The sequence below is a fragment of the Nansenia antarctica genome (genome assembly GCF_963989245.1).
Source record: "Nansenia antarctica genome assembly, chromosome: 8".
Classification (NCBI taxonomy): Eukaryota; Metazoa; Chordata; class Actinopteri; order Argentiniformes; family Microstomatidae; genus Nansenia; species Nansenia antarctica.
Window position 1 is genome coordinate 29,489,602 of NC_137678.1, and position 25,688 is coordinate 29,515,289.

The 25,688-nt window shown below is 48.9% G+C and overlaps 1 protein-coding gene across 1 annotated transcript in view; it reads right to left on the minus strand.

The window, feature by feature from the left end:
- The window catches only part of snd1 (staphylococcal nuclease and tudor domain containing 1), a gene marked incomplete at its 3' end in the record, with an annotated part of 60,877 nt that overhangs the window by 32,074 nt on the left and 3,115 nt on the right, over window positions 1-25,688 (minus strand). Inside the window, exons 2-10 of the mRNA XM_080537497.1 lie at window positions 24,376-24,525; window positions 23,320-23,440; window positions 22,580-22,661; window positions 16,671-16,831; window positions 15,089-15,180; window positions 13,684-13,842; window positions 13,024-13,130; window positions 12,450-12,540; window positions 3,982-4,086 (exon numbers count right to left, since the gene is read on the minus strand). Of these exons, the coding sequence (XP_080393623.1) occupies window positions 3,982-4,086; window positions 12,450-12,540; window positions 13,024-13,130; window positions 13,684-13,842; window positions 15,089-15,180; window positions 16,671-16,831; window positions 22,580-22,661; window positions 23,320-23,440; window positions 24,376-24,525 (1,068 nt within the window). The remainder of the gene's footprint in view (window positions 1-3,981; window positions 4,087-12,449; window positions 12,541-13,023; window positions 13,131-13,683; window positions 13,843-15,088; window positions 15,181-16,670; window positions 16,832-22,579; window positions 22,662-23,319; window positions 23,441-24,375; window positions 24,526-25,688) is intronic.

Genomic DNA, 25,688 nt, shown 5'->3' on the forward strand with positions numbered 1-25,688 from the left:
TTTGCACAAGTGTGTTTACTTCTGTGATGCCAATTTCCAGGATGTGTCCTGACAGAGGCAGCTTAGCAGAGTGTGTGTGTGTGTGTGCGTGTGTGCATATTTCTCAGTTAGATGAACCAAACTGGCCAACTGAGCATGAGATTAGCCAACAGCTGACAGTGTGCTAGCTAGCACTAACTACCAGTCACCCCCCCCCCCCCACCCCCCACCCCTCGACCCTAACCTTGAACCAGAACCACTTCACAGGACACCTTGACATCCCAACAGTGTGTGTGTGTGTGTGTGTGTGTGTGTTTACACAAGTGTGTGGGGGCTTGCTTCTCATCCTAGCCTGCATCTGGGCTTTGCACAACTCTAGCACTAGCTTAGGAGAGCAAAGCAGCATGGTGTGTGGGTGTGCGTGTGTGAGTGTGTGTGTAGCCCTGGCTCCATACGCTTGGTTCTGACCCTACTCCCAGACTCCCTGAAACATACGACGACGGGACGGAACACAAAGCACATGCTGTCACAGCATCTGGCCCAGGCCGACACACACACACAGGCAGAGAGACACACACACAGACAGGCAAAGAGACAGACAGGTAGACACACAGACAGGCAGAGAGGCACACAGGCACACACTGGTCACGGACAGGAGATGGAGGTAATAGAAATAGTACAATGTAACATATAGAATAATTGTTAAAGAGAGAGGGAGAGAGATGGAGGGGGGATGGGGGGGTAGAGAGAGATAGAAGGGCGGGGGTAGAGAGAGATAGAGGGGGAGAGAGAGAGAGAGAGAGAGAGGGGGGGGGGGGAGAGAGAGAGATAGAGAAGGAGAGAGAAGGAGAGAGAGAGAGGGGGGCGGGGGTAGAGAGAGATAGGGGGAGAGAGAGAGAGAGGGAGAGAGAGAGAGGAGAGAGAGAGGAGAGGGAGGGGAGAGAGAGAGAGAGAGGAGAGGGAGAGAGGGGGTAGAGAGATAGAGGGGGAGAGAGAGAGAGAGAGAGGGGGGGGTAGAGAGAGAGGGGGAGAGAGAGAGAGATAGAGGGGGAGAGAGAGAGAGAGAGAGGAGAGGGAGAGAGAGAGAGAGAGAGGGAGAGAGAGAGAGAGAGAGGAGAGAGAGGGGCGGGGTTAGAGAGAGAGAGATAGAGGGGGAGAGAGAGAGGGGGGGGGAGATAGAGAGAGATAGAGGGGGAGAGAGAGAGAGGGGAGGGAGAGAGAGAGAGGGGGGGAGATAGAGAGAGATAGAGGGGGAGAGAGAGAGAGGGGAGGGAGAGAGAGAGAGGGGGGGGGGGAAATGTTGTACCAGAGGGGAGAAAGGACAGAGGAAACGAGAGACAATCACACATAAACACACACAGATAGAGGGATGGAGGGAGGGAGGGAGGAGGAGTACAAAGCGCTCTCTTAATGATCTGAGACATTCACAACGGCAGGGGGAGAGAGAGGGATGAGGGTGAGAACAGGGGCAGAAGGGAGAGAGAGAGAGAGAGAGGAGGGGGGGAGGGGTGGAAGCAGCAGAAATGGAAGGCGATACAGAAACCAGACCGAAAAAAGTGACGAAGAAAAAGAACGAGAGAGAGAGAGAGAGCTATATGGAAGCTTCGAGGCTCCTAAAGATTTCCTTTGACGGATCTCTGGGCAGATTCCCGACATCTAGACGAGCGGGAACGTCGAGCGGGACGCACCTCCGCCGAAAACGTGGAAAGTCTGCCGTAATTGGCCGACGACGCTCTGAATCCGTCTCTACCGTCAGACCGGGACATCACACACACACACGTCACCCAAACACAGACACGACGTGAAGCTTCGTGTCTGCCTGTCAGGCGAATGCTTTACTTTAAGCACATCTTTTTTTTGCAAGCAAAGGCTTTCATTCCCCCCGTTTCATAATCTCAAGCGATATGCTGATTTAAGACGCTTTCGAGACAAAAAGATATTGGAAGGTGTCCAAACCCAGACAACAGAACAAACAGGAAACAAGGGCATGCGCTACTATGGCTTAAGTACTTTATTATGACTAATATGACATCTATATATGTGTGTGTGTGTGTGTGTGTGTGTATATCTGTGTGTGTGTGTGTGTTGTGGTCTTATGTCCCCCTTCATGTTGATTCCCTCGCCTCACTCTGACGTATGCGCTGACGTCAGCGTGGCATTACGATGTACCGTATATAGGTCTCCAAACCCACTCACAACAAGAGAGAAGGCTTAAGGCCTCTAAGATAGACGGGCGTGCGTCATTCAGTTATTCCGGTAGACTAACTTTCGACTGGGGAACTTTCTCTCCGAGGTAATAGTCTTTTCTAGGGACCGTAGCGTCACCGACGTCTGAGTCTTGGAAGTCTGTGCTTCCTTCACAAGCTTGTGACGCAGAGAGAGGAAGAGGGCTGAGGCGGGTTTGGGCCGCGTCATAAACACAAGCAGCACCCACGGGACCAACCCTCTCTCTCCTCAGAATCCGTTCTTAAAACCGCACGCACGCACGCACACGCACACACATCCTGTCCCTCCTGATGAGGAAGAGTGAGGCGGTTCCAAAAACAGCAGGTGACTCAGTGTCGTGAGGGGGCACAGAGCCTGACAGAGAGAGAGAGAGAGAGAGAGAGAGAGAGAGACACAGAGAGAGAGAGAGACAGACACACACACGTGTACACACACACACACACTTCAATCTGAGAGGATGATGGGGCCGTTGAGGGGGAGGTTAGCATGCGGAACATGTCCTACCAATAAAGCAAAGGAATGAGAGAGAGAGAGAGAGAGAGAGAGAGAGAGAGAGAGAGAGAGGGAGAGAGGGAGAGAGAGAGAGAGAGAGAAAGGGAAAAAAGGTTGTGCAGGCTCCGCCCAGACGGGTTAGTGCTGAATCATCATGGAGGAGTGTGGGGGGGTCAAAGGTCGCCAGATAATTCCAGGCTTGCGTCCTCTTGATGGAGGGGGACTATATTTAGACTGCTCTGGTTCCTTCATTAAAAGGATCTCTCCCTCTGTGTGTGTGTGTGTGTGTGTGACCATAAGTGTATGGTATGGATGCAAGAAAGGGGCAGATCGCTTGAGCTCAGATCGCTTGAGCATGTCACACCAATGTGCACGTGAGCAGTGACTGAGAGTGTGTGTGTGAGAGAGAGAGAGAGAGAGAGAGAGAGAGAGACACAGCACGTGTGTGTGTTTGTGTGTGTGTGTGTGTGTGTGTGTGTGTGTGAATCATGCACCGTGGTGACCAGGCATATGAGAGAGAGAGGTGAGTGATATAGCACGTGTGTGTGTGTGTGTGTGTGTTTTCACGCACGGCGGTGATTCAGTGGAAAGGAGAGAGATCGATCGGCCCACTTCTCTGCAATGCTGCAGTCACAACTAGGAGGGGGGGGGGGGGGGGTTAGCTCCACCTAAGGCTCGCCCCCTTGTGGCTTAAAGGGGTACTGCGTCTAGAGGAGGGGTGGGGGGAGGAGGGGGGTGCTATCTGCAGTCAGTCACTTTGAAAGATGCATGGGGAGACTAGGAATGCCCTTTTAAGAAGAAGGCTGGGGGGGGGCGGGGGGGGGAGGAAAAGCCACGTCAGCGCTTTCCAAACAGAGACTCTGACAGCCGGCGCCCCTGTGGAGCCGTAATGGGCCTCGGTGACAGTAGCAGGCACGCTCCCAAGGACAAGACACACACACACACTCTCTCATACACACACTCTCTCTCACACACACACACACACACACACACACACGCTCACACTCCACATTTTGACACACACACTCTGCATGTATAGACACACACACTCTCTCACACAGACACTCCACATTTTGACACACACTCTCTCACACACACACACTCACACTCCACATTTTGACACACACTTATACTGCATGTATAGACACACGCACTCACACTCCACCATTTTGACACACACACACTCTGCATGTATAGACACACTCACACACACTCACACTCTCACTCACTCACTCACACTCACACTCCACATTTTGACACACAGACACAGACAGGGTGGCGTACCTCTCCCTCGATCCTGGGGGGTCTGATGCTGGAGAGGTGGATGGTCTTGTACTCGCCAGAGTTCAGCTTCACCACGATGGCGTCGGCGTTGACCACTTGCATCACCTGGGAGGCAGAGAGAGAGAGAGAGATGGAGGGAGGGAGAGAGAGAGAGAGAGAGACATGGAGGGAGAGAGAGAGAGAGAGGGAGAGAGAGAGAGGGAGGGAGAGATAGAGAGAGGGAGAGGGAGAGAGAGAGAGAGGGAGGTTAGTGAGTCGGTCTGGAGGACAGAGAGGACAGCAGGCTCCTAGAGGACTAGCTGCAGGCTGGGCTGATCCCCTTCTAGCCACACACACTTGGAGGCAATTTAGCAGACGCGGCGCCATACTGACTCCTAACATGACCGACATTACTTAAGTGTTACTGCATCTGAACAGGGAGGCTGATGAGGATGACGAAATATGTCCGTCGACGGGTGAAAGCTTCAGAGCTACTTTGGGGAGGGCAAAAAAAAGAGAAGAAAAAAGAAAATGAAACGGAATCTTACTACGGTCACGCCCCTGAAACGATCTTGCCGAGACACGCCGACGATTATGTAACACAAGCGTCGGGAGATCGACCTTCCGAGACGCAGAAGTCGATCGCCGTCTTCAAAGGGCATCGGAAAACCGGGCCGCGTTGCGCAGGGAGGTTACATAACGCCGCTGTTTTGTACAGTTTTAACACGACTCAGCACCCAGGTACACACCGGGGGGAGGGGGGGGGGCGGCGCAGGTACAGACCGGAGGACTGGAGGCTCACTGTGACGGAGTGAGGATCGGTGTCAAACACGAGGGAGGCCGGCGGAGGCCACCGGACTCAACAGTTCCTTCACACACACACACCATCACACACACACCCACACCCACACCCACTCAAACCCCAACTCACACTCACACACACCCCCCCCCACACACACACACCCATTCCCCCACCCCCACACACACACACACACACACACACCCCCTCACACTCACACCAGAACTAGGACATCTCCTAGCATCCCTCCCTCCCTACCTAGTCATTGTGTGTCTGGTGGTGTGCCAGGGGCGCTGAGAGAGAGAGAGAGAGAGAGGACTTCACTGGTGCCAGGAGTGTTTTGTCTCCTCGGTTCGGGGCTCAAACACACTCCTCTCAGAGTCTGTGAAGTAGTCTATGTAAACATTCCGTGCCGGGAGTCAAATCCCCATGCCAGGCAGAGCGCTGACAGACGGATATCGGTCAGGATTAGCTAGGATGACTGATTGGACTCCGGAGGAATTCGCCAGCTTGGATCCGCAATCCTCTCACAGAACTTTGTTTTTTTTTTTTTACAGCCAATCGGCTTGTTAACCTGCTACGAGCAAACTGTTGAGACGTATTTGTATTTGACCAGATGCAAGACAATGCTATTACAACTTAGCAGGAAGCTACCAGTGCTCACTCAAAGAAAGCGCTCACTGAAATGACAGATGACTGGCTGAAAGATGTTGCGCAACAGAATATTGTAGGAGCAGTTCTACTAGACTTCAGGGCGGCTTTTGATGTCATTGATCATAACTTGCTATTAAGGAAACATAAGTGTTATGGCTTTACTCCATCTGCCTTAGCATGGATAGAAAGCTACCTGACTAACAGAACATAGAAGGTTTTCTTTAACGGAATCCTCTCAAATGCAAGACATTCCACAGTGTGGAATTCCGCAGGGCTCTTCACTTGGACCACCATTTTTTACTAATGATCTCCCACTCACTTGTATGTGTCTATGTATGCAGATGATTCAACACTCTAGGTACATGTCTGCACCAACAGTTAAGGAAATCCCCGCAACAAAGTCCTGAACATATCTAAGACTAAGAATTGGACTGCACTTATAAGAGCACTGTATTTACAACCAAACACTCATTAAGCTAATAAACCACAGCTGAATCTGCTAGGAGGAGAACAAAGCTTGTTGGTGTAACTTTAGACTGTAAACTAACATAGGTCAAGATAGATTCACTTGTGCAAAAAGACGGAGAGAAACATCCAGTAAAATATCTGTAGTCGAGATTGTTTTTCTTTTTCAACACCACATCTGACCAAACATGTCCTACTGACCAGAGTGTTATCACAGTTAGATCACTGCCCGGTGGTCTGGTCAGGCACTAGTCAAACTCATCTTGGGAAGCTACAACGGGTTCAGAACAGAGCAGCTCGGCTTGCCCTGCGGTGCACAATGAGAGCTAATATAAAGAACACGCATGACCGACTCTTCTGGCTAAAAGATGATGAGGTTAAAAGCATCACTTCTTTCGTTTGTAAAAAACTATGACTGTCCTGAAAACCCCTGTCTGTTTGTATAGGGAGCTTACACTCAGCTCTGATGCACACACACACCCCACCAGACATGCCATCCAAGGTAACTACACAATTTGTGACATTAGAATTATAAGGTTCTATCTACATTTTTGTCAAAATTGAGTTTTTTACATAATCTGATCCATTAGGTGTTTATTAATGCCTGTGTGGTGTTATTTTTAAGATGTTGACATTTTTGAGTTAGTAATTAATAAAATACAAAGGTTCCATCTCACAAAACATAATGGAATGTAAAACCTTTGACGCTCAATATCTCTGAACTACCCTAAACGGAGATGGAACCTTATCATTCTAAGCTCACGAATTCCAAAATCTAAAACAAGTTAGAAACAATGTGTAGTGCTGTATAGTGGTATGGTTGAATGGAACTCCCTCCCAGGTCATATCTCTAAAACCCAGACTAAAATCAGTTTCAAAAAACAAGTTCCTATACTAGCTGAGTATTTTAATTATATTTCTGTTATTTAGATGTTTTGTGTGGATGGTTCTTTTTTGTCGTGTTTTTGTGATGCTCACTAAAAAGGTCACGGGCATTGCTGACTTAAATTTTGTTTCGATTTTTGTCATTATGTATGTTGATGTTTTTCTTCTTTGTTATATGGTTTGCGATGGTGTCTTGTATATGTTTTGTGTGGACCCCAGGGGGGTATTCCATCAAAGTCACTAAAGGAAAACCCAGGCTTATTTTGATAAATCTCACGAGGCTGGATTTTTAAATAAATCTCACAGGATTTATCAAAAAAAGCCTGGATTGTCCTTTCGCGACGTTGATGGAATACCGCCCAGGAAGGGATGCTTTGCATCAGCTAATGGGGATCCTAATAAATCAAATCAAATCAGTTTAATTTCAGATGCGAGGAGACAGCTCATTGTAATTAGGGATGCTCCGATCTGGATTCTTGGGGCCGATACCGATCACCGATTTCTTTCCTCAAGATCAACCGATACCGATTTTTTTTTAAATACATAACTGTAGGCCTACTGACTGGATAGCCTACATATTTTTTGCTTTTTAGACAAAAGTTTTGATCCATTAGGCACCAAGCAAACGCATACCCATTTTTATGGCATAGTAAAGGTCTGGCCTATCACCCAGTTAGGGCCTGAAGCCCAAGTCAGTCGATATGGCTGTATAAAAGACATCATAAACGTGGCCTTCATGGTTTACATACTGTTACGTCCTCCTATGTTTTCTGTTCAGTTATCTGTCTTCCCCAGGAAAAATAAAAAATAAAAATAAAAGATCGTTTTTTGCGATCGGCCATTTTTGCCGATCACCGATCGAGTCATTTGGAGTGAAATCGGCCGATTTAAATCGGGGGCCGATAAATCGGAGCATCCCTAATTGTAATGCATGGGGACGGACGGGACAGTGTTTGATACCATTCCTCACGCCACCCGTGAATGATATACAATGGAGTCCTATGTCTCCCTCCTATGTCTGCTTCCAGCCTCCCCTTTGGTAAAGAGTGATGGAGATTAAAGAGGCGGTGGCTGAAGTCTGTGACTGCGCATCAAAACTCCGCGGCGCTAAGTAGGCCGATCCGAGAGAAGTAGGAGAAATCAATGGTCCAAACTGGGTTCTGCTGGGCCCTCACCCCGACACGGCCGTACCGCCCTCATCGCTCACACAAGACGGACGAAGGTGAAAATAGAGAAGAAGAAATACTGAGAGACCGACTTGTGACACGCACAGAAGTATGGGCCGTACATCAGGCTTGGTTAGAGGAGTGTGTGTACTGAGACACACAGAGACACACACACACACACAGAGAGACACACACACACACACAGAGACACACACACACAGAGACAGAGACACACACACAGAGACACGCACACAAAGACACACACACAGAGACACGCAGAGACACACACACAGAGACACACACACAGAGAGACACACACAGAGAGAGACACACACACACACACACACACACACACACACACACACACACACACACTTTCCGAGAGCTTTGAAGAATCAGCCCAGCCAGCAGTCCTAACATCACAACACCACTTCAACATTGACGGACAGCTAAAATGCATATTAAAATCCCACAAGCACAAAGACATAGGTTGGCACTGGACTTTGGCGTGGGCGGCAGCTATTGGACCAGGGACTTGACGCTAGTCCACTTGAAGAGAAACCCCATTTAAAAACACAGCTACGGCCGCGGGCGCTACCGGCAACAGACACACGCGTATGCGCTCGCCGCTCGGAGACGACGAGGAGGCAGATTGAAGCAGATTCTTCATGACTAAAAACGAGCACTTCAAACTGCCATTTGTTGCGCCGTCGGGGAGGCGAAATTAACCAGCCTACACACACAATCTGAAATCCATCACGTCATAATCAGAGAAAACTGTGTGAGAGAGTCACAGAGAGAGAGAGACGCGAGGACATACAACACTCTCAGAGTCCCCGTGGTGGGACTAGAACCACTACACACACTTCTCTCTCTCTCCCTTTTCTCCTTCCATCCCTCAAAGAAATAAATATAATGGAAAGAAAAAAGCAAATTGGAGGAGAAAATGGCCGTCCACTCCAGCACATTTTTGTGGGTAATTAGCAGCTGCATCTGAGAGAGAGAGAGAGAGAGGCAGACAAAGACAGAGTGACAGGGTGACAAAGAGACAGAGAGAGAGAGAGAGAGGGAGAGGGAGAGAGAGAAAGAAAGAGAGAGCCCATTTCGACAGCAGCTGCCAAGGGGGGGACGACGACGGGGCTTCATGAGTCAGTGGGAGGCGGCGTCCGTCCGTCACGGTAGGGAGGTGCTGCCACCCGGTGGCGACGGCCGGTAACGACATCTGCAGTGAACAGGATCAATCAAAGACCCACCGCAGGTCTCTTTCGCATGAGCGCTAAATCATCGCTAAAAGACCGAGACTACGGTCTATACGGTTCACCCCCCCGCCCGCCCTCCCCCTCCCCCTCCCCCTCCCCCTCTTTAATGCAACGTCTCAGGACCGCCTAAAACTTCAAGGCCGTAGCGCGCGAGTTTAGGTGAATAGAAACGAAGGGAACCGCACTGCACTTCTGACAGTTCACGAGCTACACGGAGCTTCACTTTAAGTGTCTGTGTGCGTCGTTCTCTAATGTGTTTGCTTGTCTGCGCCGACGCCTCATTGGGTGTGCAGCGGGAGCCTTCCTCGGGGCGTGCCACCCCCACTCTGAAGACCAATCAATGAGCTCGCAGTCGATATCTCCCATCCCGCCACCTCCGTCCATCATGGCCGGGAGAAGGGGGGGGAGGGGGGGGGGCACCTCCTCCTCCTCTCTTCCCCTCTTTTTCACATACGGATCCTTTCATATTTCTCTCACTTTTTCCCCAGATCAGTGCAGATAAAGGAGGAGGAGGAGGAGGAGGAGGAGGAGGAGGAGGAGGAGGAGGAGAACAGGCTACTTGAGACGATTGAGAGGCACCCCGCGTCTCCTCTCCCCGTCAAAGACGGCCGACTCCGCCACATCGCTTTCATCCATCACGTCCGCCAGGGGTGGAGGAGGAGGGAGGGGAGGAGGCGCGGAGGAAAGGAGGCGGTGGGGGGCCTACTGGGACGTGGCCTACATCTGCCTCTCCCAGTCCCGATAGAGGAGAGGAGAGTAGAAGGGAGAGAAGAGAGGAGAGAGGAGGAGAGGAGAGAGAGGGAGATGAGTCAGCAGGACTGACTCTGGGGAAGAGGAACTGCTCTCTTCCTCTGAACTCCATCCATCACTCGCAGGGGGAAGAGAGAGAAATCAAGGGACGGAGACAACAGGAGTGTGATGGGATAGATCCGTGGGGAAGGTCGGCAGGTCCGCGGCGACGGGACCGAGCCAATCGAACGAGGGACGTCAAGTCAAGGTGGCATTGAACCGTCGAATGAGAATGCGAAACGGGCTCAAAACCCAGTCAATTTAAAACGTTGGAGAAGTGCAAACTGGCAACACTCCCCGAGAGACAAAACATGCCAGTCTCTCACACCCGATATAGACATCACAACAACCACCGCCGATATATCTCTAACCACACAGACACAATAATAACAGTCTGGCCGAAATATCGAAAGCTTCAAGTTGCCGTTACACAGAAGATGTTGTGGCCGAAGGCCATCTCGGGAAAACATCCATAAACTCACTCATCCTTAAACAAACTTTCTGCTGAATGCACAAATCCGTGGAGGGAAGCACATCAAATCTCAAAAGTAACAGCTCCCCCCCCCCCCCCCCCTCCACCTCCGACTCTCTCTCAAACCACCCCCCGCCAACCCCCTTTCCCACCCTTCCTTGCCCTTCTTCCCCCCCCTCCCATTCTCTTTTCAGTTTGCGTTCCCTGGGCTCGGGGAGATGTGAGGGCAGCTGAAGCCGATATAAATGTTTTATCCTTTTTATTTTTTTTCAGAGCTCTGAGTTTTCTTCTCTTCTGACTCAGGGGAAAAACACATACTATTTTATTTTTGGGGTGGTGAGGCAGGGGGGGGTGGGTTTACTGTGTGCAGCTTCTCAAACTCATTCTGTAAGCAGATTGCCATGCAAACACCTTTATGTAACCGAAGGCTAGCCATGAATTTTTCAGCGGAGGGTCTCAAGGCCGAGGCAAGAAGAAACAAAACAAACAAAAAAAAACTTTAGGGAGAGGGGAGAAAAAAAAAGCAACTTTAGGGAATTTATGAAACCCGAAGGAGAAAGAGAGAGAGAGAGAGTGTGGGGGCGACTCACTCTGGGAATGAACAGAGAGAGAGAAAACTAGGTTGGGAGAGCCCGGTTTCTCGCACAAGGAAAGAAGAGGGCTTTACGAGGCTTACTGTGTGTCATCTTAAAATAACCAATAAAGCTCTCGGTCACGTTCCAGGGGTCCCTGCCTTGGGGGGGCTTCATCTCACTTAGTCTGAAGTAATGGGCTTTGACAAGGGACAGTGCAGAATACGTTTTAAAGGCAGTCCCCGCCCCCCCCTCCCTCGATATTAAGACATTCATTCTCCCCCCCTCCGCTCCCCATAAGAGAGCGCTAACAAAAGCTAATATCGTCAGTTGGGCTCGTCCGGGCCTCTGCTAGGAGGGGGGGGGGTGCTGGACGTCAGCTATTCTGAGGTGATTTGACTGGGGAGTGCTCAAGGTTCCTGCCAAGCACCGCTCCTTTGTAGCTCTTCTGCGTGTGCGCGTGCGTGTGTGTGTGTGTGTGTGTGTGTGTCAGAGCTTCAAAGACTGCTGCAGTGCCGTGACAAACACAGTCGGGCCGTCAAAAATGCTGCAGTGGAGAGAGACGCCGCGGAGGACGGCGGTAGCCACGGAAACGGAAACGTTTCCCCCTAACAACGCGGCCGTGTTAAAAGAAGGAGGGGGGAAAAGAAAAGTCAAAAGGCGGCGGCTCGGCTGCGTTCCGGGGAAGTCTGCCTTCACAGATGTGACAGGACTGCAGAGGTGAACGCAACATGGATGGAGGGACAGTCACACTACACCTTAGGGGGCGGCTGTGGCGCAGGAGGTAGAGCCACCGTCTAATGATCGCAAGGTTGGCAGATCGGCGGTACGAGCCCCGGCTGGCCACATGTCGAAGTGTCCTTGGGCAAGACACTGAACCCCAAATTGCTCCCAGTGAGCGGGCCGGCCGGCGCCTTGTATGGTAGCTTGCCGCCATTGGTGTGTGAATGTGTGTGTGAATGGGTGAATGAGAGGCCGTTGTAAAGCGCTTTGGATAAAGGTGCTATGTAAGTGCAGTCCAGGGACAGTCACACTACACCTTACTGCTCAGACCAGGGGTGAACAACCAGTAGATTGCGGTCGACTGGCAGACCGCGGACTGATTCCCAGTCGACCGTGAGCTGTGTAGGAAAACATTGATTATTTCTTTCTTTCTTTCTTTTTTCTTTTATCTTAATTTAAATGTGTATCATGCCTTGCAATCCTCTCCTCATTCAAACACATAAAAACTCTAGCCACGTTTTTTCTAGAGACGTAACGTGAATAGCGTGAATCTGTCAGAGCGTGCGCGTGACTGGAAGTTAATAGCTGTCAATCAATCCGTCAAAGTTAGCTAGCTGATGAAGCAGAAAGAGATGGGCATGAGGTGTTTGTATTGAGAGGCAGCTCTACACTCACAGGGTGGGAGGGGGGGGGGGGGTGCCTTACCTTGGCTACAAACTGTCTGTCCTTCTGGTCCATGTTGGCTGTGGGGGCCACGTAGTCCTTCCAGATACGGACCTTGCGCTCTTTGGCAGCTCTGTTCAACAAACAGGGAGAAAACTGTTAAAATGTACCACCACAATCCTCACCATCATCATTATCATCATCATCATCATCAACACTAGCTGAACTAGCTTTAATAGTACACAGTAGTCAGTCGAGTCCTGTCAGGTCGACCTCTCTACAGCAGTGGTTCTACAAACTCTCCTCAGGGACCCCCAGCCTCTCCTCGGGGACCCCCAGCCTCTCCACATATTTCATCTGTTCCACCACCGGCACACCTGATTCAACTTATCAAGTACAATTGTTGAATCAGGTGGTGGCGGCACTGATCAAATATGTGGAGAGGCTGGGGGTCCCCGAGGAGAGGTCTGAGAACCACTGCTCTAAAGGAGTCCTTAACTCCAGGATCACGTGCAGCCTGGACGCTGATTGAGTTTGGCAGCGGTGGGCGCATGCAGTTGAATCAACCCTGTTGCGCCTGTGTGAATTCAATGTGACTGGGGGAAGTGGGACTGACTTTTCTCCGGCTCGGAGTTTCTCTGCTCCCTGTGTGTAGACGGCCATGGACCAGTCCACGCAGCGGGCGAACCCTTCCTTCAGCAGCAGCTCTGTGATGTTGCCGTTCTGGAGGACACACACACACACGCGCAGGCAAAGGGAATCCAGTCAAACACGTGGTTATGGAAACAATTGAGACGACAGGGTTATAGATGTGCCTGTGTGTCCATACGTGCAGAGAGTGTGTGTCAAAATGTGGAGAGTGAGTGTGTGTGTGTGTGTGTGTGTGTGTGTGAGTGGGTGCGTGTGTGTCTGTCTGTCTGTGTCTGTCTGCGTGGGTGCATGTGTGAGTGCATGTGTGTGTGTGCGTGTGTGTATGTGCGTCTGTGTGTCTGTGTCTCACCGGGTGGAGGATGGTCCCCAGTATGATCTGGTTGTGTGTGTGTGAGTGTGTGTGTGTGTGTGTGTCACCGGGTGGAGTATGGTGCCCAGGATGATCTGGTTGTGTGAGTGTGTGTGTGTCTGTGTCTCACCGGGTGGAGTATGGTCCCCAGGATGATCTGGTTGTGTGTGTGTGTGTGTGTGTGTGTGTGTGTGTGTCTAACCGGGTGGAGTATGGTCCTCAGGATGATCTGGTTGGGGGTGTGTGTGTGTGTGTGTGTGTGTGTCTCTCTCTTACCGGGTGGAGTATGGTGCCCAGGATGATCTGGTTGGGGCAGCTCTCCAGGATGATCTGGACGTCTCTCTGCAGCAGGCGAGACTCGGTGAAGAACTTGGCCTCGGCGGCGAACGGCTCCGGCGTTTCTGTCCCGTCCGCCTCGCGCTTGAACGACGGACACTGAGACAGGAAGTAACAGACACGTCCGTCACATCTGATCATCCTGTTCTTACTCTAGGTTAGCCAGCACATTTTGTGACGTTAGAATTATAAGGTTTTTTTACATAATCTGATCCATTAGGGGTTTATTAATGCCTGTGTGGTGTTATTTTTTAAATATTGACATTTTTTAGTTAGTAATTCATAAAATACAAAGGTTCCATCTCACAAAACATAATGGAATGTAAAAACTTTGACGCTCAATATCTCTGAACTACCCTAAACGGAGATAGAACCTTATCATTCTAAGCTTACGAATTGTCCATATCGACTCACAGTTGAGACGGATATTCAGCATTCAGGGTACAAAACTCACTCCCCATCAAATAGTTTAATTCAATTTGAATTCATCTGAAGAAAAATAATTGTTTTGTTTGTTTATGGTGGATCAATACAATTTGCCGGTGAGACCAAAAATCCTGAGGGGCCGTCGATAGAAATCAACCAAAGTAAACCAGAAAATCCATGGTTGGAGTTGTATCAGCCGCCTCCTACAGTACGTTATGAACTGTCGTCTTCACGAGAACAAACCCATTCATCCTTGTAAACTATCACGTACATAAATACACAACAGATGTACAAGACAGAGCTGGGAGATTAGGCAGTAAAATAACCACACCGAGAAAGAAAAACAGCTTCTAAAGGGCCTGCTTTGTTTTAAGTGTTGAGATTTGTTATCGCAAGTGCGCCATCTGCAAAGCTCAGCTCCTAAGAAGAAGATGGATGGTGAATTTGAAAAACAGGAAGAAAATAGGGATGTTAAAATGTCTTACGTGGGCGTGATAGCAATAACAGAAATGTCTCGGGCTTTATCGCATTTCTTATGGCTTATCCCTCCATCTCTGATATCAACAACTGATGAAAATGAATCAGCCATACTAGATGTCGCCAGGGAAATTTCTAGCGCATCAAATACAATAGTGAAATTCCAGGTACGAGAGTCGAGAACATCCCCTGTTAAAAGCCCCCCCCCCCCACCCCCCCCTGTAAAGTGAATATCTCAAGATAAAATAAAACATTAAAATCCTCCATATAAGGTTAGGAAAACATTACAAAAAAACAATATGATTATCCTCTACTGGAAGTAATAAGAGTATGTTCCATTCAAAGCAGTGGGAATGTCCCCCTATGGACCCGTGTATAGTCAATAGGGTCTTTTCCCACAGCAGGGCTGGTGGGGGGCTTGGTGACCTCTTGGTGACCTCACCTTGACTCCAGACAGCATGACTGTGACCAGGTAGTAGTCAGGCAGGAGGAGTGCACGCACCACGCTGCCGTCACGCACGTGCTCGATGACCGCTGAGAGAGAGAGAGAGAGTGAGAGACAGAGACAGAGACAGAGACAGAGACAGAGATAGAGACAGAGACAGAGACACAGAGAGAGAGAGAGAGAGAGAGAGAGAGAGAGAGAGAGAGAGAGAGAGAGAGAGACAGAGAGAGAGAGAGAGACACAGAGAGAGAGAGAGAGAGAGAGAGAGAGAGACAGAGAGAGAGAGAGAGAGAGAGAGAGAGAAAGACAGAGGAGAGACAGAGACATGGGTCATTCATACAAATCCAAAACAGCAACAACAACAACACAGCGACCGCCTCATTCAGCTGGACAGGCATATGGTGTTCTGTAGGCTGGTTTAACAGACAGTGAACCAAATTCACTTCACCGTACGGTAAAAGTTAAAAGGCATATGGTGAACTGACCCTTTTTATTAGTGCCCTCATAAAAACTATTGTTCTCGATTATGTGAGTTGCCCAGAAAGAAACAAACATATGACCTAGGGTCCCCGCAGTGTCACTCTAGGCAGGGCCAGGCCCGGTCCGGTCCGGAAGGTCAGGAAAAACCATGTCTTTTATTCACTGATCCTACACAGTACATTCAATATGACCTTAACCCCCCTCTCCCCCCTCACCCTTTTACTCAGTTCTCAAGCTTTCAGGGAATTGCAAGCGCTTAAGACGTGATGTCGTTCATGGCTCCGAATCCTCATCCCTAGCGCTCCTTTTGTGTGGTGCCCTGACCTCTAGAAATGCTTCTTCGGGCGAGGGAGAAAGGCAACTACGTGAAGTACATTTTCAGTAGTAAATGGTGGGGTTTTTTGGGAGGAGGGAGAGTGTTTGGGGGGGGGGGAGGGGGGGGGGGGGGGGGGGAGGGGGGGCGCTGAATGGATGGAGCCTGACTGGAGGCTCAGCCCGTAATCCAGACGGGGGGGAAATTGCTATTCCGATTGTAGGCCACAGAAAGTCAATGGAGGGCGCCGCTTAAAGCGATGCGGGTGGATTGCTCCCGCCCATTTAAAGCAGGCTGGACTGGCTGTCTTCTCCCTGAATGGCAACGCCACAGAGAGAGAGAACAAAACTCTCCCACCCCCGTTTCTTCCATTCAATTAAAGGGACGGCGGAATGAGCTGCGCCGCGGGTTAGCGTAGCGGCAGTCGCCCGGGCAGAATGGAGAAACACATTACACGCTGGGATAGGAGCAGAAGGGGGGGGGGGGGGGGGTGCGGAGGGGGGGGGGGGGGGGGGCTCGGAGGAGAAGCCTGCGAGGTGTAAAGCAGGGAGCCATTACGGGGCCTAGACACAGACATGGAGGGGGTAAACAACTAGAGCCAAAATGGTGGATTACGCAGTGGTGTGCATATTGGGCTTTTATGGCCAAACGGAGTGCCACTGCTCTGTGTGTGTGTGTGTGTGTGTGTAATCACTGCAGCGCTTCTGTGTGTGTGTGTGTGTGTGTGTCTGTGTGTGTGTAATCACTGCAGCGCTTGTGCGCGTGTTCTGGACTCCTTCGACTTACCGTTGACAGGTTTCTGGTGCATGGAGTCGACAAAGTTGCGGGGGTTCTCGATGCTGTACTTGAGGTCTCGGATGGTCTGTATGCCCCCGCCTTCGGACCACATGCCCTTCTTGACAGCCTTGGCCTGGTCCTCAAGGTCACACAGCCTGGCCTGGTCTGGACTACGGAGGGACGGAGGGAGAGACACAGTCAGTGTACCACGCACAGGGAGAAATCTTCCCACTGAAACTACTTCCACTGATAATCCTTTCAGTAACCTATAGTGATGTTTTTAGTTGTTTTGGTTTTGTGACCCACCAATTCTAACTTAAGCCATGACCCAGGAGGGCCTACCACCACCCCTCACACGTATTTTGATACCATTCCTCATTCCATTCATTACAATTACAATGAGTCCATCCTCCGATGTTCTTACATTTACATTTTTGGCATTTAGCAGACGCCTTATTCCAAAGCGACTTACATATCAATACATTTCGCAAGTAAGTGAATAATCTATCCGCCAGCCATAGCAGGTAAAAGCAATCTATGCAATCTATGCATATAAAAATGTGTCTACCTCCAGTGCCGTGGAAGTTCAGTGTGACTCAGAGTTTCACTTCTCTGTTTTGGCACCGAACATTTCCTCTATCTGCTTACCACCGGCGTGTTCAAACACCTAGCAGGTGGCTACGAGTGGCCACGAGTTTCCTTGGTTTCGCTAATCTTCAAGTCTGTTTCAAAAGAACCACCTAACCTCTTCTGATAGTAGCTTATTCAACGGGTTGGCAAACAGACAGACTACAGCGGAACTTACTGGAACTGAGGCACGCGGCTGACTACAACATTCGCTTTTGACTGTAAGCCGGGAGGCAGCAGCCCGTGGTGTCTGCAGCGGAGCGTTATGTAAGCCTTCGCTATGAAGTCTGGGCCCGGAGACGGACGATAACCAGATTGTAAGGGCGTCTAACAAAGATCACAGCCGCTTTGAGCACAACATGTTGTTCGACAACTCCCCTCAAACCTATTAGGCAGCGGGACACACACACACATCTCGATTTAATTTAATGCTGGTTGGTTCAAAAAACTAAATAAATAATTCCCGGGCCCTCTATCTTTAAAGACCGATCGTCGGTTTTGATTTGAGAGTTCCCACCACTTCTTGTTCTTTTCTAATTGCTCGGCCGTTGTGTGAAGTTTAAACAAGTCTTGTTTTTGTCACGGAGAAGTAAGGGCTGCTCAATTCAGGAGTGCCAGTCTGTGGTCGGGGCTTTGTTGTGTTAATTGGTTTTCTTTTCTTCTTTTTTTTACACATCAACTGAAAGTGAGAATGCTTTAGAAGGTTTAGAAAAGCTACAAAGTGGAACTCAATTAACAGAGAGAGAGAGAGAGAGAGAGAGAGAGAGAGAGAGAGAGAGAGAGAGAGACAGAGAGAGAGAGAGAAATAGTGTGATAACTAGATAGCTAAGACTAAGCTTGGACTACTGATACCTGTCTTGTTTATTAGTAATAGTGTGAGTCTTAAAACAGACAGCTATCTATAAGCTGTCTGTTTTAAAAACAAAGGCTTCAGAGTAATTCTAGTGAAACTACCAGTTTCTGGACACTACAAAGTGGAACTCAATTAACACAGAGAGAGAGAGAGAGAGAGAGAGAGAGAGAGAGAGAGAGAGAGAGAGAGAGAGAGAGAGAGAGGCAGAGAGAGAGATAGAGTGAAAAGCCCTGTGATCAAAAACACTGTTCCTAATTGTAACATTGGACTCGTGCCCAAATCACAGGTGCTTCTCCCCCCCCCCCCCCCCTTCCCCCTGTACTGTTTTAGGCACAAACCCCAATTGAAATCGAAATAGAACAGTTTCTTGCTTACAGAGGAAGAAAAAAGAAAAAGAAAAACTTTCTGGGACAGGGGCATGGAAAAGAGAAAAAAGTTGATTCTAAGTACTTATACTTAGTAGCTAGCACTCAGTAGCTTTAGCAAGCTGAGGGGGAAAAAAAACTACTAAAAAACACTGGCATTGAGGCTAGCGGACGTTAAAAAAGGAACAGCCAGATACTGCAACGGGGTTGACGAGCTGTCATCATCAAACACCAAGTAAAGTACACAAGAGGTACTCCTGTATTCCAAGGGAAAAATAGTTTTGAACTAAAAAGTTTGACTATTTTCTTCCTGACATTCACTTCGATATTTATATTTAGGTCACACAGGCGGCTCACTCGCTAAAAAAGACAGGTCGAAAACCTATCCTGATAAAACCGAGACAGTAGACTGATAGGGGAGGAAAGAAAGAAACTCCCAACTCACTGACTGTCTGAGGAAAAGTAGCATCATGTACTGTATTATGCGCAGATAATGAGCATTATTAGGTCATTTCCCAGAGACTGATGCTGGTGTGGGGCTCGGTCTAGGGAGTTCTAGTTTTCATGGCTTACCAACGACGCATATGCGGTACACTGGGGGAGGGGGGGGGGGGGCGGGGGGGGGCGCAGCGGGTGCTCCCTCCTGATGAGTGAGCGCAGTTTCCTCCACACAACTGGGACCTGAGTTTAAAGGCTCGGCAGGGGTGCCAACCAGAGTGTTACCCATGCTAATTTGAATTCCCTCACCGCACACAGTGGAGTTACATAACCCAACCCCCCCCACAACCCCCCCCACCCCACCGCTACCCCTCCTTAATAATTCAGCAAACGGCCCCAGACAGCCTACTTTCTGATTGGTTAAGAAGGAGCCTGCCAAAATATCAGTCTGTCTGTGGTCATCTCGGTTCGCTCGCTGAAAAGAGATTTTGTTGGATGAGAGGGAAACTGTGGTGTTTGAAGAGGAAGAGAGAGCGAGGGAGCGAGAGAGATGTGTGAAGGTGTGTGTGTGTGTGTGCGTCTGTGTGTGTATAAGGAGAGGTGTGTGTGTGTATACTGTACGTGTTTGAGGAAGTGTGAGTGAGTGTGTGTCAGTGAGCGAGCGAAGCGTAGAGGAGAGGAGAGGGTCAAGTACAACCGCTTGCCTGAGGACCGAGAGTGTGTGTGTACAAGAGTGTGTGTACAAGAGTGTGTGTCCCAGCCCGGTGAGGGGAAGGTGGGCATGCCGCCCAGGAACATCCATTTTAATTGGCTGCTGGCTTCCCGAGCCGAGGCCAGGTTCTGAGCATGTGCTCGTCCGGTCTGTTTGAAGCCCATCATTGCCCTCCGATTTAAGCGATCACCGCAGCCAATCACAGGGCTAATGAATACTGGGGGGGGGTTGGGGGGGCTCACGGCGGCTCCCCCTCCGTAATGATGTCAACGCCGCCCGCTCCACCAAACGATGTCGGTGTGTAGTAGAACATTCGACATTAGCGGCTGTTCCGAGCCATTGGGTGGAATGCTGGTAAACGGGTCGTTAACCGCCCCCCCGCCCCCACCGCTCCCCCCCGAAATACGCAGCCCATCTCTGGGGGGGGGGTTTCTGGTTCGTCTGCTTCCCGTCGTGATCAAGTTTTTTTGGGGGGGGGTCGGCGTGTCGTGCGCGGCTATATCCACTAGGGGGCGATAAGTCACTCAGAGGGTGGCCGGGGCGTTATGGGAGAGTTATAACACGAATGGGGTCTAAATTGGATGATATGGCTGTATGTGGTTAAGAGAGAGAGACTGGGCCCTGCTGAACGGTGGAGCCTCTGCTTTCACAGAGGGGTAACACTGCCCCCCTCTGGCACATCCACGCTACACCCCTCAGCCTCCACGACCGCGGGACAACACCACCGGTTAGAAAAGGGATTTAAAAAAGGGAGTACGGTTAGAACGTCGACTGTGATGACGTCGTCAAACTGGCTTGTGGTGACATCATCAAACTGGCCTAGCGTGGCCTATCGCACACGGCTCTTGTGACATCACACGAGGCTGTTGTGACATCACACAAGGCTGTTGTGACATCACACGAGGCTGTTGTGACATCACACGAGGCTGTTGTGACATCGCATACTTTTGGAATCTCGGTCATGGAGAAGTGGCAAAGTAAGTGACATCACACTAGATATTTACTAGCCATCACTGTGGGCGGACAGTGTGATCAGATCATAAGGCACACAAAGGTTGTATGCATCACATCACTTTGCACAGGATAATAACACCTTGAAATGTCAATAGCATCTTTCAAAAAGGCTTGTTTCTTTGCGAGAGTGCGACAAATAACATCTGGTTGACATGGGGTTACCGGTCAATTATGACGCTTCACAGGCCTGAACAGAGCATTGTAACAAATCGGTACAACTTTCACACACTCAAACTCAACATACTGGATCGACTGTTGCTTGGTGTGTTTACAAGCACTGGCAAGTCCTCTTGGCACGGTGGTTAGTGCACGGTGGTTTCGGGAGTGGGAGGTGACACACTACACTTACCTGTTCACCAAGTGCACACGCATGCGCACACACACACCAGGGGCATCATATCAATAATGACCACCCCACCCCTAGGCACACCAGGTTTACAACCATACACACACACCCCCACACACACACACACACACACACACACACACATGGCTTTACACCATCCTCTCTCAGCTGAATTCTGTATTACAAGTAGGGCTGCAACTAACGATTATTTTGATAATCGATTAATCTACCGATTATTTTTCGATTAATCGGATGCAGAAATGCGGGGGGTTTTTTCTTTTTTTTCTTTTCTTATTTTATCAAAGATTTATTTTGCAAATTTTATTTTATGTTTTCTAAATCAGCCAGGCCTATACATATACATGTGCAAAATGAACAAGTATTAATAAAAAATTAAAAATAATATAAATAAAAAAGGCTTTGCTACATCAAATAGGTTTAACAACAGGCCATGGACTATGGCGGTAGATTGTTTCAATAAAGTAGTTGAACTCTAGCTCAATACATGCATTGTTTTAGGTAATAACTTTGCTTAATGTAAAGGTCAGTAACCCAAAGTGCAATATAGGCTACAGACAAGACACTAATGTTTTTATATAACAGATATGCTCCAAAACAATGCAATGTGTCCTCTCACTCCATACAATAGGCTAGGCGACAGTCAGTGCCTCACTCTAACTCACGGGTAGCTTGATAGGCTACCACTAGCTAGCCTTTAGCTTATCACCTCTGCTCTACCACTGACGTTAGCCAGCTAGCTAAATACACTTGTCATGCAATATTGAATTCATGAATGCGAGCAAACACTCACTGGCTATCGCATTACATTACAGTCATTTAGCTGACGCTTCGCCAGAACTCACACTAACGCATTTGCATGGAGAGCAGGAGACCATGGCAGGGCTGAGCCCAGCAGGACTTCTATAATAAAACAATAGGAAGTTAGATGTAACCCTCCTCTATAGAAACATAGTTAGTGTAACCCTCCTCTATAGAAACATAGTTAGTGTAACCCTCCTCTATAGAAACATAGTTAGTGTAACCCTCCTCTATAGAAACATAGTTAGTGTAACCCTCCTCTATAGAAACATAGTTAGTGCTCTGGTTCTCAGCATAGCTACGCAGACTACAGCTGGACGAGCAGCGTAGTGACAGTCAGGTAGCGGCAGCAGCGAGCTAACCCTGCTAGCTAACTCACTAGCATGTCCTGACAGCAGACAGCATCACTCTCAAGGCTTTTGAGTAGCATGATTTAAATGTAGCCACCGCGCCGGTGTAGGTACCGGAGTTTCCCACTTTTCCGGTTCCGGTCATAGGTTCTGCCCTTTCCGGCCATAGGTAGCGCTATGATTCGCTATGATTCGCGATGCCTACACCGGCCGGTGCGTCAACAGAAAGTAGGTTTGTTATGGAAACAAAACCCGGAAAAAAAATAAAAAATAAAAAATACAAAAAATAAAAATAAACGACGAATCGATAATGGCATTCGTCGCCAACGAATTTCATTATCGATTATTATCGATTTAATCGATTCGTTGTTGCAGCCCTGATTACAAGTCTTACTTGTTGCCTCTGATGCCTTCCCTGCGGACCATGGCTAGGCCTTCATTCACCAGACACTCAGCCAGGTTCTCTCCTGTCGTGTCTGGGGTGGGAGAGAGGGATAAAGAGAATTATTTATTTATTTATTTAATAAACAGGGTTCCCACACCTTCTGAAACATCACATTCAAGCACCTTTCAAGACCCAATTCCCTAAAATTCAAGGACCCAACACGGGATAGTTTGAGACAGAACTAGTTGAAGAGCTAAGTAAAAAAATATTGAACATTTTAGAGAGAGAGAGAGGGGGGGGAATTCAAGCAGTTTCAATGTCCCATGTCAGTTTTTTTAAGACCTTGATTTCTTTTTCTCAAATTCACAAACTTTCAAGGATTTCAAGGACCCGGGGGAACCCTGAATAAAGAAGATCATTTTACATACAAATCAAAAGGAATGGACAAAACATTTAGCGAGGGAGGGAGAACTGTGGAGGGTCTACCAGGGAGGTATGAAGTCAGTGGGTGTGCGACTGTGCTTCATCCGCTCATTTGACGAACGCCAAAGTCGTAAAAAAAAAAAAAGGGCGGGAATTCAAACGTCCCAGTAGAAAAGAAGAAAAGAATGAGACCAGGCCTAGAGATGTGTGACCTGACCAGGAAAACCTCTAGGCCCGAGTTCTGTTCTGGGACACTGTGCCACCCAGGCCTGTGTAGCGTGTGTGTGTGTGTGTGTGTGTGTGTGTGTGTGTGTGTGTGTCCTCACCTCTGCCCAGGTAGACAGTGCTGTACTCTCTGCCCTGGGCCGTCTTGATCTCCACGTTGAAGCACACCTCCTTCCCAATCAGCTTCTTACGCAGGTACTCTCTGGCCTGGAAGGCATAAGGCTGCAAGGCAAGAACAAGAAGACACGTTGACCATGTCGATCATGGCGGTTTTCCACCACTTGGGGGCGCCAAATAAACACAATTGCCCCCCCCCCATTGACCACGGGCCAAAAACTTCTGGCCACTTGTATGGATTAATCCCTTACAAGAAATGTAGATAGGATGTGCATATACTTCACTTGACTACAACAGAGATTGTACGTTACATAACTGTACGATAGATAAATGATTTAACTGTGTCAATGGTACTCAAAACTACAGATTACTTCTACTTCTGCTTCCATGCTGGATGGATCAAGTGTGTGAGAGCGTGTCTGATAAAGCACACCCTCCTACACACAGAGACACACACACAGAGACATACACACTAGGGATGCTCCGATCTGGATTTTTGGGGCCGATACCGATCACCGATTTTTTTCCTCAAGATCAACCGATACCGATTTTTAAAAAAATACATAACTGTAGGCCTACTGACTGGATAGCCTACATATTTTTTGCTTTTTAGACAAAAGTTTTGATCCATTAGGCACCAAGCAAACGCAGACCCATTTTTATGGCATAGTAAAAGTCTGGCCTATCACCCAGTTAGGGCCTGAAGCCCAAGTCAGTCGATATGGCTGTATAAAAGACATCATAAACGTGGCCTTCATGGTTTACATACTGTTACGTCCTCCTATGTTTTCTGTTCAGTTATCTGTCTTCCCCAGGGGGGGGGGGGGGGAAATGGTTGCCGATCACCGATCGAGTCATTTGGAGTGAAATCGGCCGATTTAAATCGGTGGCCGATAAATCGGAGCATCCCTAATACACACACACAGAGACACACAGAGACACACAGAGACACACACACAGAGAGACACACACACACACAGAGACACACACTCACACAGAGACACACACACACACAGAGAGAGACACACACACACACACACCTCGTCAGGGGTGTCCTTGCTGTCGGGCTGGCTCTGGGCGGCGCGGCGGGCGAGCGCTCCGGCCCGGATGTTGCTCAGGTTGATCTGGCGCTCGGGGGGCGGGCCGCCCCGGGGTTGGCCTCTCACGATGATGGCACACCCTGACAAGATCTACACACACACACAGTAGAGTATTAGCACAACCTGACAAGATCTACACACACACACAGTAGAGTATTAGCACAACCTGACAAGATCTACACACACACACACACACACAGTAGAGTATTAGCACAACCTGACAAGATCTACACACACACACACAGTAGAGTAGATATTAGCACATCCTGACAAGATCTACACACACACACACACACACACACACACAGTAGAGTAGATAATTAGCACACCCTGACAGGATCTACACACACACACACACACACACACACACACACACACAGTAGAGTAGATATTAGCATACCCTGACAAGATCTACACACACACACAGTAGAGTAGATATTAGCACATCCTGACAAGATCTACACACACACACACACACACACACACACACAGTAGATATTAGCACACCCTGACATGATCTACACACACACATATACAGTAGAGTAGATATTAGCATAACGATGATGACACACCCTGACAAGATCTACACACAGTAGACATTAGCATACCCTGACAAGATCTACACAAACACACACACACAGAGTAGAGTAGGTATTAGCACACCCTGACAAGATCAACACACACACAGTAGATTAGATATTAGCATAATGAAGATGGCACACCCTCACAAGATCTACACACAGTAGACATTAGCATACCCTGACAAGATCTACACAAACACACACACATACAGAGTAGAGTAGGTATTAGCACACCCTGACAAGATCAACACACACACAGTAGATTAGATATTAGCATAATGAAGATGGCACACCCTCACAAGATCTACACACAGTAGAGTAGATATTAGCATAACGATGATGTCACCCTGACAGGACCGACACACAAACAGTAGAGTAGATATTAGCCTAACTGTTATGGGGGAAGGGACAACATTATTGGCACCGCTGTGGGGGTGGTAGGTAAGATGGTTATTTGCATTAAAAATGACAGATGATGGATGACAGGCAGGCTTGGACCACGAGGCAATGCTTGTTGTGCTACACTGCCCAGAGGACATGACGGTGGGAGGAAGTCTGCTGTGATGATGACAGCAACAGCCAGGGGAAGCAGGTATGGCTGTAAGCCAACCAATGGCAGGGAGCAACAGTTGCAGTGTTGTCAATAGTAACGGTGGTGGTGGTAGCGGTAAT